General features: G+C 41.6%; 1 protein-coding gene across 3 annotated transcripts in view; it reads right to left on the reverse strand.

Moving 5' to 3' along the window:
• The window catches only part of utrn (utrophin), a 190,584-nt gene that overhangs the window by 40,196 nt on the left and 137,670 nt on the right, over positions 1–12,718 (reverse strand). For all 3 annotated transcript variants that reach the window (XM_087851852.1, XM_087851850.1, XM_087851851.1), the window contains 5 exons: positions 8,188–8,249; positions 6,445–6,519; positions 3,249–3,450; positions 2,622–2,707; positions 1,076–1,233 (listed from right to left, as the gene is read on the reverse strand). In XM_087851852.1, the coding sequence (XP_087707978.1) occupies positions 1,076–1,233; positions 2,622–2,707; positions 3,249–3,450; positions 6,445–6,519; positions 8,188–8,249 (583 nt within the window). The remainder of the gene's footprint in view (positions 1–1,075; positions 1,234–2,621; positions 2,708–3,248; positions 3,451–6,444; positions 6,520–8,187; positions 8,250–12,718) is intronic.

Here is a 12,718-nt window from a genome sequence, read left to right on the forward strand (position 1 = left end):
TTGCACTGAAAACGCTACATCAAGATGAACAGAATCAACTTTTTTTGGCAGCGCTTTTTAAGCTCATACCTTTCAGCTTTTTTAGATTCTGTAGGAGACAGCTGAGTCAAAAGACAAGCAGTGTCCACGCAAGAAATCTTTGTTGGATAATTGGAAAATCTGACTTTTCTTTTACAAGTATTAACAAGCAGTGACAGATGGCAGAGACAAAATGTGCTTGTGACAAACAAGAAGATGTCTCTTAAGATAGAAATAAATATGATATGGTAGAGTAGGTTCCAGAGGAAGACATGAATAATATATTAACAGAAAAATCCCCAGGGATCGATTGCCTAATCGGCGTTATGAGTTCATGCAAAAAATATAAAGCATAACATGAACCCTGTAGCTAACAGGAGATATATTATCGTAAGAAGAGATTTAAAGATTTAAAGCTTCTGCTTACACATGAGCACCAGACTACCAGTTAACTGTACACAATATGTGTACATAAGATAGTTTTTCCCCAAACTAAAATGAGCATATATAAGAAAAACAGCAATAAAGAGGTAATTTTGAGTCGACTAGTTTCGGGCTCATTATGTCCCAGCATTTCTATTCTCTCTGACCAGCACACATTTTCAAACCTTTATTTTAACTAGTCATTAATATGCCATCTGATTTCCCCCACCAGTTAAGCAATCACAATTTCACATTCAGACTGTTTTTGTCAAACGAAACAGAACAAAAACAAAGCAAAACAAGATAATCATTTTCAGCTTATGTATTAGAGGTAAAACCAGTGAAATCATAGTTTAAACACGGAGAAAAATCACTGATTAATCAGATTGAGGTTATAGATTTATTACAAACAAAAACCCTGAACTTGTTATTCATTAACATTTTGGGGAAAAAAGACAAGAAAAAGAATTTAAATTGATTTTCCCCCCCATGTTTATAATCCATCCAGTGTTAAGAACATTACAAGACTATGGCGTGAACAGCTTATGTGCTTCTGTATTCTTCAGATGTGTGTAGGAGTACACTAACGTGATGTGTTAAATGCACATGTTTGTGTGTTTCTGTGTGAACATACATGCTGGAAGCAGCTGCGAACACTGGGTTCAATGTTGGAGCCTCCAAAGGCAGCCACCTCGCCCAGCTGTCTTGGGATCTGGATGGCTTCATGAAGCAGCAGTCCAAGCTGCCGCTGGTCGCACGTGTCACCTGCTGACGCCACCTGGCTGAAGAGGTCTGCAGAGAGAGGACAGGGAGGAGCGGTGAGGTAAAAGAGAAGGAATAAGGGAGAAAGTTAGAGCATGTGGGTGATATTTAAATTAAAATAAGTATAAATAGAAAAGATGTAGAGAAGGAAAGAGTGACAATATAGCAGGGAGTGGGAGGGAAAAGCGTTAGTGTATATGTGGGTGAGAGGGAGGACACAAAAAGAATCAGAGAACAGATGCATTTTGAATCTTTGTGTCTTAGTTTTTTCCACAGCAGGCTTTTTTTCCTCTAATCTTTCCCACCCCGTCTCCATCTTTCCATCCCTTCTCATGGAGATTGACAAAGCTCCGTACTGGATATGGATGCCTGCCCAATGACACACTATCTAAGCTACTCTGCATGTTGGCAACACCCCCCCCCCCTTAGATGAGGTTACGAAACATCGCTGGAGCACATGCACAAAATGAGCAAAGAAGGCAGAGAGTGTAATCCAGAGAAAAAGAGGAGAGGAAAAAACAGAGGGCATGACAGGTCTTTCTGCTCCGCTTGCCACTGTCTTTGATCTCTCTGTGAAGCCTGGTCCTGATGCCAGCTCCTGCCATGACTGTGTGTGGGTGTTCATGGATTGCACATGCAAAAAAACACACACATCTCTTATGAAATCTTGCTGAAGACCGACATCTCCAGCTGATTCAGTCCAGTACAGATATACATCTGACATTTGCAACTGTCAAAAATGGGTGTCAAATAACAGGACACCTAGTTAGGTGCGTGCGCAATGCAGTGCAGCTATCTGCAAGGGACTGACAGTCAATGAGACCCTAAAAGAGTAAAGGAGGAAGGACGCAATCAACCATGCTAGATACCCTTCTCAGGCTAATAGAAACTGCCAGTGGAACGAATAGGCTCAGGGATGGAGTCCATGCCAAGGGAAGAGAAAAGGAGGCGAAAGAGTAAGAAAGGAAAGAGGATGGAAGCAAGACTAAGTAAGACAGGACAAAAGATAAAGTGGAACTGTTAGATGGATGAACAGTGGCGTGAGCAGTGACAGCAAAGGAAGACAGGGAGCGAGAGAGAGAGAGAGAGAGATAAAGCAGCAAAAACAAAGAGCAGGAAGCTAGGATGACATTCTCCTCCCAGTGCAGCAAGCCTATATTCACGCTCCCTAATCCTAAAAAATAAGGGAGAATAGAAAATTAAATAAAGAACAAGAGAAACGCGGAGGTGGTCTCTCATCCAATTAGACGACCCGATTTCTAACTCCTCTCCGTCTCGAGTTTGATTAATACTGCTGGGAGTACAGCCAGCAGTATCACTTGAAATCGGAGACAGGCTGGTCTCTTATGAAAGGAACGCGAGTGAGTTTAGATGCACGTGTACAGAATCAAACGTCACACCAACTCGCTGACACTTACATTTGTATTTCTCCTCCAGGTGTCCCTTGGAGAGAGAGAGCAGGCCAATCTTCATAGACAGTACCCGGATCTTCCCACTGCGACCACTGCAGACAGCACCACGGAGACACCAAGCAGAAAATTAGTTACATTTACTGTTGCTGTGTGTTTCTGAGTATACATTCAATTTAAGTGTAGCGAGATCATTTCAGATTTGAATTACATGCAACAACAGAGACATAAAACCATTATGTGCCAGGAGAGGAAAGGATTGCGTGCAGGACGTTGTGATTTGTTTGTGCTTTTTTCCCCTGAATGCGCACAACGGTATTTAGAGTGGGGAGATGGTTGGTTTACAGTGTATGAGTGCACACATGATTATGCAGAGAGTACTGCATGTTCTGGCGAGAGCAGATTATATTTACATATGAAATCTGCTCCTAAATTAGCACAATGCGTAACACGCCCACTTGCCGACTTATGCATATAACATGATGACAGCAAGAGGATGTGCATTGTTGACATGACAGCTCCTTTAATGCAGTCTAATTTTAAACAAGTACATCATTCATGTGCATGCAACAGCATGAAGAAGTAAGCTTTGCTTCAAATATGTATGGCAACATGTATTGCAGATGGCATACGTACGTGTCGTAAACATTAAGCAGCCAGTTGAGACACATGTCAACGCAGAGAGGCACGTTAACCAGGTCTTTGTGCTCCTGTTCCAGGCCGTCGTAGATAGAGGTTAGGCAGTTGATGACGTCGGGAACGGTTAGCAGCTGATTGTTATTGGTGAGTTTATGCTGCTCAAAGGTGTTCTGGGCAACGCTGAGGTCCAGCAAGTCCACTGCAGATGAATGGGGCGGTCGAGATATAGAAGGAGAGAAATAGTGAGGAGAAGGAGGCGGGAGGAAAATGGAAGAAAGGGACAAAGAAACACAGGACCATTAGTAACCTTTCCAGCTTGCTCACTGAGCTTTCAGCAGCTGCTCTGATTTTTTCAACAAATGTCAAGATATCAGAAAAGGACAAGGAGCTGAAAATGGCACAGGCTACTTATAGAAGAACTTCTAAACTACAGAATTTACTGATATTTTATCAAAATAGTTTCATAAAAAAATAAGTGCAGGGGTAGGCAAGAATTACAGACAGAAAATAGATGGATCCATTGTGGAGAAATGTGAACTAGAAATAGACAAACGAGGAACAGAGATGAAATAAATCAGACTGAGAGCAGTCTCTCTGGAGTCTTGGCTCTAGAATGACAAAAACAAAAATGTAACCATATTTTTTATATAGAATTTCAATTATGCCTCCATCATACTGTCCCCTTCACTTACGCATCTGAAGCGCAAGAGAGACGGCAAAAAAGACGGAAAATCGAACGAAAGAGGATAATTGAATAAAAAAGCCGGCGCATCGAGACGAAGTACCTAAAATATAAATAAATACAAGAGAAGCTGCTGTATTTATAGTGCTTGAGCATGAACTCCCCATCATAAGAGGCCTTTAACTGTAACAGTGCAGTACTTCTTTTAGAATAAGGAAAGCAGCACTCAGAGAACGTAACGCCTCTCGAAGGACAAGGGTTACACTAAAAATCTGATGTTTTATGATGTTTTAATTACACTACGATGACGTCAGCCTGTTTTCATTACAATATACTGATATCAGCAATATGGAAATCTAGTGGAGTATATTAAACTTTGAGTGTCACTGTGAAGTCATACTGTTGTATTGAGATTTTTTTTTTTTTTTAAAAGCTCAGACTAAGAAACATGTAACATATAACATTATAAAACAAAAATGCTTCCAGAGTAACGATATTGTCTCCATTTTCAAGAAAGCAACAGCCGGTTTGGTCCTTTAAATCTGTTAAATATCTGACATTAAACAATGACACATCCCACTAATGAGTTAATAAGATAATCAAAACTGCGCTAATATCCTGCTCTTTAATATGACACTGGATCGAGCAGCTGGCTGTCTCTGCCCGAAGTAAAAAATCTGCCGACCAGTACCTTTTAAGCTCACTAATTAACAAATTGTATCTCATTTGTTTTTGTCAGCAAAAAAAAAATTAGATAAGCAGTTTTCTCTAAATGTTACAGCATCTCCTTCTTTGTTTTCTACAGCACATGTACTGCTTAATAAATACATGACAAGAGTCAGGATCTAGTTACATAGTACAAGAATATATTAATAGGTGAGGATGAAGCTCAGATACCAACAGGATTTTTAATTAGTGCTTTGCTTAGATCCACTGGCAGGTCAACCAACCGGGAGGTAAAATGCAGACAGTGGGATAATTACCACAGAAAGAATCATTAACATTTAAAAATCTACCGTACTTTATGGTCACGGCATCTTGTTTCAGATTTATCAAAACATTTCAATACATGGGAGGTTCAAATCTATTTCACAGGTATACAGGAACATAAACCACAGTTGTAAACTCCTCTCTCTCTGCATTACTCTTCTGACCTTTAATGAATTTTCTATAAATATTTAAAAACTTCCACACTGCACATCTCTCTCACCCTCCTGCCCTCAAAGACAGCACTAATTACTAGAGTAATCCACACAGAGTGGACGCAGCAGGGCAGCTGTGCTATCAGAAAGCAAAACTTTACTTCTCTGCAGCTTTGTCATTACACACTCTGGTATGGAGCTGAAAGGCTGTGGCACATTAGTGGATGCCACGCAAGCTCATTTGTGCTTCTCCACCCCCCTGGCACAGACTTAACCCAATTAGCCGTTTTATAGTATCCCCGTCACGTGTGTGTCAAATTCGCTCTCACACACACACGATCACAAACAGTCAGACACATGGATCTCCAAGCAAAGATTCCACATGAATCCAGGCTAATAACTAATAACTACTGATCCTTCTGTGCCTCCATGTGCATGTGTGTGTGTGTGCATGTCAGTGTGTGTTTGTATACTGTGACTGTTCCAATCTAATGAATGAAATTGAATCGCAGTGCCCCAAGTCGAACTCACTCAGGCTAATGCAATATCGTCACAATCACACGCGCACACAGAAGCAATATGAGATAGCAAACTAAAACGCCTGAATCATTCAAACTCATTAACAACCAACACACACAATAACACACTTTGATATACCCTGCTGGACATGCTGCACATGCACACAACCGTCTGAGGTAACGGTACGGTTTTGATGTGTGGTATTTGTTACACTCGTACACACTCCAAACTTCCTACAAACAGCAGGATGTAAATAAACAGTGTAGGCTCACAGTGTGAGGTGCACTAATAATGTCAACAGCTGGATAATGGTTAACATTTGTCACCATTATTACGTTGAGCTGAGCCCAAGTAGCTGCTGCCATGCTGGTTGAAACCCCACATGGAGGAGTCTACATGCACCTGTGATGTGTGTGTGTGTATTTGTGTATATATATGGTGTTTATAGCCACCTGAGACTCTAAGTAATGGCAACTTCCTATCGAAGATTACATTATAAACATCACTTTCTCATTCTGAGAATGTATTTAGTTATTTATTTATTTTAAAAAAAGCTCCACCTGTGCTCACCAAATGAGGCTTACGCTCAACAGGCTTAACACAAGCACCAGCTGTGACTCTGTATGCAAAGAATCATGCACATACGCGCACACAAATTCATGCAGAGTGGGTAATTTTAAAGCCAAAAATATGCTTGGCTCCTATGCTGTTCTGGCACAGCATCTGGCAAAGCTTCAAATCATTACTGCATCCCCTTGTTGAGCCCAAACATCAAAAGAAGCAGACCGCGGCTGTAGGTATTAAGGTGTCTGTGGGTGTGTGTGTGCGCTCGCGTGTTCATCTTACTTACAGCACAGTGCTTTCTGTAGTCTGCGAATCTTCATGGCTGTTCGGTATGCTGAGAATCTCACATTGTTCAAGTCCGCTACAGGCAGGAAAGGAGACAGAGAGATAAAAGGTAAATGGACAAAAAGGAAAACAGAGGCAGAAAATTGGAAAACAAAATGCAGCAGAAATCTGCCTTCTGGGCAACACAAGCAACCTCTGTATTCAGTGAAATCTGACTTCTGTTAGTTATTGTCTGTGGAGACGGCTGAGGCGAGAGGGTGCTAATATGGACTGTGTAATTAGGTTAGTGAGTTCTATCTCAGTGGAGTCTGGTGCTATTTGTTGAGCTCCTGGCCTACAGAATACACTCCCAAAGTTTCACAGGTTATTACTTATCTGGCAGCTCATTAAAAAAATACCACAGTCATACGGGTGATCCTGAAGGGACACAGGCACGCATATGGATATTATCAGGGAGGGGGAGAGAGGGAAAAGATCAGCGTGTCAGCTTCATGAAGTCAAATCTAAAGAGTAAATGAACCAGACAAGTGAGAATGGGTCTACAGCACTGTGCTGATCCCTGATCAGAAACAAGAGGTCTGTTTCAAAGAGCCACATCACTTGTTTAAAAGGTGATCTTGTTCACGCAGATATTGCTGTGGAGAAGTTGAGATCACAGTGATGATGCTTCAGCCCACACCCTGATTGTGCGTGAAAGCTGCAGAGCCTTTAAACCTTTCTGCAGCTACTTTGCAGTCATGTGAGGGTTTACTTTGCCTCCCGGTCCAGCAGATGTACATTTCAGTCTTAAAGTATTCTTCTTCAGCTTCACTTTACTATCTTTTTATAGCCTTCCGCTGCTTTGTAGGCATGCATCGGCTTTATTTGAGATTCTCAATCAGTTTCTTAGAGATGCCAGAGTTGGACGAAGTCAGGGAATGTATCAGCTATGATACGTCACGATCAGCTGACACCTAATGACAATTTTACCTGACTTACAAATCACATTCAGTAAATTAACACTTAATTCATACTTTTTAAGTAAACTTTAGTTCACAAAAACAAAACCAGCCTTGTGTTAGCGTGGTTAACAAGTGCTGGGTTTGACTCATTGGTCATTTCTGTGTGGCATCTGCATGTTCTCCCTGTGCTGGTGTGCATTTTCTGTGTACTCTGGCTTCCTCTCACAGTACAAAGATTTGGTAAATTGCCCATAGTTGTGAATATGAGTCTGTCTCTGTGTGAGCTGTCGACCTGTCCACGGGGTACCCCGCCTTTAGCCCTGTGACAGGACTAAAGACCAGAAAAACAGTTTTTGGACCCTAGCATCATACAGACAAATTGCATTATGTGAAGCACAGAGCAATGACAGATTACATTTGAAATATTCAACAGCAGCATCTCTTTTCAGGATCAGCAACCTCAGTACTTTGGATAATATGAAGTACAAACTGTGAAAAGTTCGCATTGGAACAAGTTTCCACCAAAGAAATGCTGAGGGGGAAAAAACAGCTGACAGTGAATTCTGTGGATTATCCTGCGTGACAGTCTTTTTTTTTTATAGAAATGTTTTTAAATTGAATTTTTAATATCTCCATTGTACATTTCTCCAGCAGTATCTTATTACCTGGGCAAAGAAACCCCAGCTAAATAACACTATATAAAGTTGGAAATAAGTTTATTCTTAGCAATTTTCTGAAGCGACATTTATGTTGAAAAATAAGTCGGGAGCCTAAGTCCTCATACATAATACTATGTTCAATACCTAGTGATTGGTAGAGCTCTGTCATCTTTGGATGGTCCCAGCAGGTCGTTTGTGTCTGATGACTAAAAATGGAAACACAGAAGAGAAAACTTAAGAGTGCAAAATACACAAAATCATGAGCTGACACATAAACAGAACAACTGCTGATGTCTAAACACACACACACACGCACTCATAAATACTTTCTACACTTTCAAGGCTTATCACAAAAAAACAAGATAGAAAAAAAACATTGAATAAGAAAGGTATGCAAAAATCATACAGAGAAACTGAGCAAAATGATAAACAAGTGGAAATACACAGAAGCTAACATTACTTTTATCATCATCATCACTGGAACAGCACAGACACTGTGGACGCTTATATTGGCATCTCTTTTGTTATCACCCCTGAAATGGAGACAGAGGCTACGAATACATCATAAATCACAGAACTCTGAAGGAAACAACACAGACACACACACACCTTTCCTTTCAAATACCATAATAAACATGAGGGGACCAAGTCTAAACCTTCTGTTTACATTTCTGCTTCAGGTAGAAGCCACAGCATGCACGCACACAAACACACACCTAACAGAAACACACACACACACACACACACACAACACAAATCAAAGCAGTCGGAAAACCAACAGTAGGAGAAGGAAAAAAACAAACAAAAAAAAACCACATTTAAAAAGAATGATCAAACATAGCTGTTTCGCCTGCCAATCACTTCTTTTATTTATTATTCTGGCCATGATGTGGCCTTACGTGTGTGTGTGTGTGTGCACACACCTGCATAATATTTCAAGGAGGCACCTGGCTGTCAGAAGCCACACTCAGATCTGCGTGGGATGTTTGAGGAGTTTTCTGGAAGATGTTTTTTTTAAAAGATAAAAGTCTGCTTCAGAATGCAGAAGCTCCCCTGTGGATTCTGCGATGGCTCGCTCTCTGCTGACAGTCGGCAGGGAGTAAAGCCGAGTGCTGACAGAGAAGCGCAGCGGCGAAGTGGATGGCATAAGCCCTCCTCGTGCGTAGATGTTCACGCTATTCAGTGGCTACGCAGACTGGTGACCCTTTTCACACCTGAGCAGGCATATTTAACGCTGGGACATTCCTGCACTAAGGATCTGCGAAACATTTGCCTAAATTGTCAAAGGCTGGCAGGGGATTCGCTGATATTTGCTCCACACAAACGAACACGAGGAGAAAGAGCACGATCTCTATGCAGACCACATTCGCAAGCAGCTATCACCAATAAAACGTTTTTTTACACCGACGTGTCGAATGGTACATGGCAGACGAGACAGAACTAGTACACTGATAGGATACACATGAACTCACAAAACATCAAAAATCAGACTTCTGTACACACACACACACACACACACACACGGCAGCCAGTATTTCCATCACCAGAGAGATTAGACAGCTTGTGCTCATATCCACAGCTCATGAATGCCATGATGGGGACAACTGAATTGTCAAATTTAACTGTCTTCACTTCTTTCCCCTCAACATATTCCCTTTGCAATGTCAATCCTTTTGTTGTCCTGTAGGAAGGCGGGGGGGGGGGGGGGGGGGGGGGGGGGGGGAAGAAAGCTAAGTGAAGTGATGGCACACTTATGACAAAGCTGTTACAGTTTAGATGGCGCAGTGTGAAACATTCATCCACAGTAAAATTCAGGGTAAGGTTGGCTTTATACAAACAAATCACGCTTGACGGCTTGATTCAGTAAACACACATTAGAACTAAACCTTTACAACGTTTTACCATGGATGGCTAACTTTGCTAAAGAGCAAAAAATCTGTGTCTATTTCACACTGGCTGGACTTCTGTGTTGACGATTATCCCCAGAGATGATCACTGTGCCTCAGCTGTTTTTACCTGACTGGAAACAGCAGCTTTCAGTGGAAAAGCTGAAAGGCGGTGCGTCAGGCTGGGAGTAACACTAGGAGCATGCTTGTTATTTTTGTTTGGGTTTTTCCTCCTTCTTTTCCACTGGATTGTGCACTGTAAATTTATCCCACAGGGTCAAAACATCTACTATAACATCCTGAGTTTTCGTGCCCCAAACTTTGGTGCATGCCCAAGTTTTTTTATTCACTTCCCTAAAATTCAATCCAAGTTTAATGGTCATGATCCAGAAAACCTTGAAAGGTAAACCGACAAAATTTAGGAGTGGACTTGAGCCTAGATGGACAACTGGAGACCAGACGGCCGAGTAGTCATGCCCATTATGCTTCTTTGAACTCTGCTGCTTTGGCTCATACGTGTTTAGCGCATTGTAATGTAAATTCAGACCCTCCTTTTTCAGGAATATTGTTTAGCTCACACTGTAGTCAACAAATAGCTTTCACACCAGCTTGACTAATCCAAATGGTTGAACATAGAAGCATTCTTGAATGTTTCACTGACTGGGCATATCAGTGATCACGGGATGTCGTTGACTTGTAAGTCCTAAGCCTGTCCTCAGCATTGTTGTTCATTCTGGCTTTTATCACTGATCCCTGTTTAGTGTCGCCAGCAGCAGATGCAAACACAGCACAGCTGTCACTCCCTCTCTTCCTACGCTCCAAATCCTATTTATCTCCATGCTGTTGTCTGAGCGAAAATCTTTTATTACCTTATGAAATTAAGCCAGGTTATGAGTCAATAAATTAACTAAACTACTTTTAATTGTTTAATTGGTGATTTTACGATGGATAAGTGTCCTTTACTAACTTTCAAGAAGCATTTGAATGCACCACAAAGTTCAAAAACACTCCAAAAGCACACCATAATACAAGGCTGCATTTCAATCGAGTTGAGTGTCTGAAGTTATTTCATTCCAATATCTCGAGCTTTTCAAACTCAAGAATTAGCGTGATAGATATTGAACGCATTCCTCGACATTGATTTCCACAGTGGAAAATGACTTCTCATATGCATCAAATTAAAAGGAAATTCAATTAGAAACAAGGCAATTAAAGCGGCCACTGATGACACGTAGTGGTTTTGCCGATTCGTCAGGCAGCGGATAACTGCGAGACAGGAGACTGGAGATGAATCCTCTTGGGTCTTGTTTAATGCATGTGACATTTTCCCCTCATAAAAGTCATTAAATGACATCTCAGAATAACCATCTACAAGTCGAACGGCGTCACAGAAAGGGGATGCAGCAGCAGGCACAAAGAAAAGGATGATATTTACGTATCCACAAGGGTACTGTGAGGGGAAAATAACCTTTTACAAGATGTTTTAATGAGATTTCTGTCTCACCAAGTCAGCAAAATAGGCAGCTGAAGTTATATGACATAAATGATACGATCTGACCCTCTTAGATTAACTGATCATAATAATAATAGCAGTTTAGCTTATCAAGCTTGTGTAGCTTTACAATTTCCAGCTACTTAGAGTCTCATTGAAGGTTAAAGTGGTTCTGCTAATTACTACGTCTTCATTGGTGCTTCTTAAAAATAAATTATAACCACAACAACCTCCTACTCTTTCCCTCTACCCTAGAAGTAACCTAGAAGTTTCATATTTCCTGAGGGAAAAGCCAAAATCCTTCTTCGATAGATCTACAATCACAGCACGGCCGGAGACGATTCCCTAAAAACTAAAAACGGCAACAGTGTGGCCAAACACGTCTGCAGTCGCTTTGCTGGTGGGTGGTGGGAATTTGTCACTGTCACACGCTCAGAGACTTTCATGAATAATCATGAGCGTGCACTTGAATGATTAGTAGCATATCTGGATATCCAAAGAGACAGAATTAGGGAAATATCTGAGTAAGCACGAGGAAGATTTCAGGAACTATTTTTTTCCCCCCACTGACAGCAGCCTGCCAGGCTTATCACCAAGTGTCTGTGACAGGTGATAAGTGCCTGCATTCACCACCTGACATCTTCTGTCTCTTACCGCTCCACCTCCACCCTTCCTTAAAAAGCCACCCCCATCTTTCCTATAATAGCATCTCCCTTTTTTGGGCTTTTGAGTTACGGTTCAAATAGTTTAGGATTCCTATTAAAACTTCCTAAACTAGACATCCTGAGGAGCATACTGTCACAGTGAGCACAGTGGTTGTTTTTTGTTTTTTTTTTTTGGGGGGGGGGGGGGGGGGGGGGGGGGGTTATTGCTAGGCTCAACCCCACCATAACCGTTTGGCACCATTTCACAGTGCCAAATTTCTCCTAACACAGACAGACAGCACAACCAAAGATTTCTTCGAATGTCGAGAGGGTGCCAGTGGTGAAATGGGAAAGCATATGAGGTTGCCAGCATGATGCAATAAATACACCGGACTTATGTGAAGCCATTTCAGTTTCCCCACAAAATGTCACTGGAACTGCTCGCTACAGGGGGTGGACAAAGACACAGTTTTAATCAGAGGCCCTTTGTCAGCCCGGAGAAAAGAGGCAGAGTATGAAAGGAGATGGAAGACGAGATGGGGAGGAGTTTGGGGAAATGAATGTTTCAGAGAGAGACACTGATGTCCCAAGGATGTCGAGGCACAAAAAGCGACCCGTGATTAGTCCTGGAGATGGATTTAGACTTGAATTCA

This window comes from Neolamprologus brichardi, chromosome 15, assembly GCF_056152115.1.
Source record: "Neolamprologus brichardi isolate AB-2024 chromosome 15, ASM5615211v1, whole genome shotgun sequence".
NCBI classification, from domain to species: Eukaryota; Metazoa; Chordata; class Actinopteri; order Cichliformes; family Cichlidae; genus Neolamprologus; species Neolamprologus brichardi.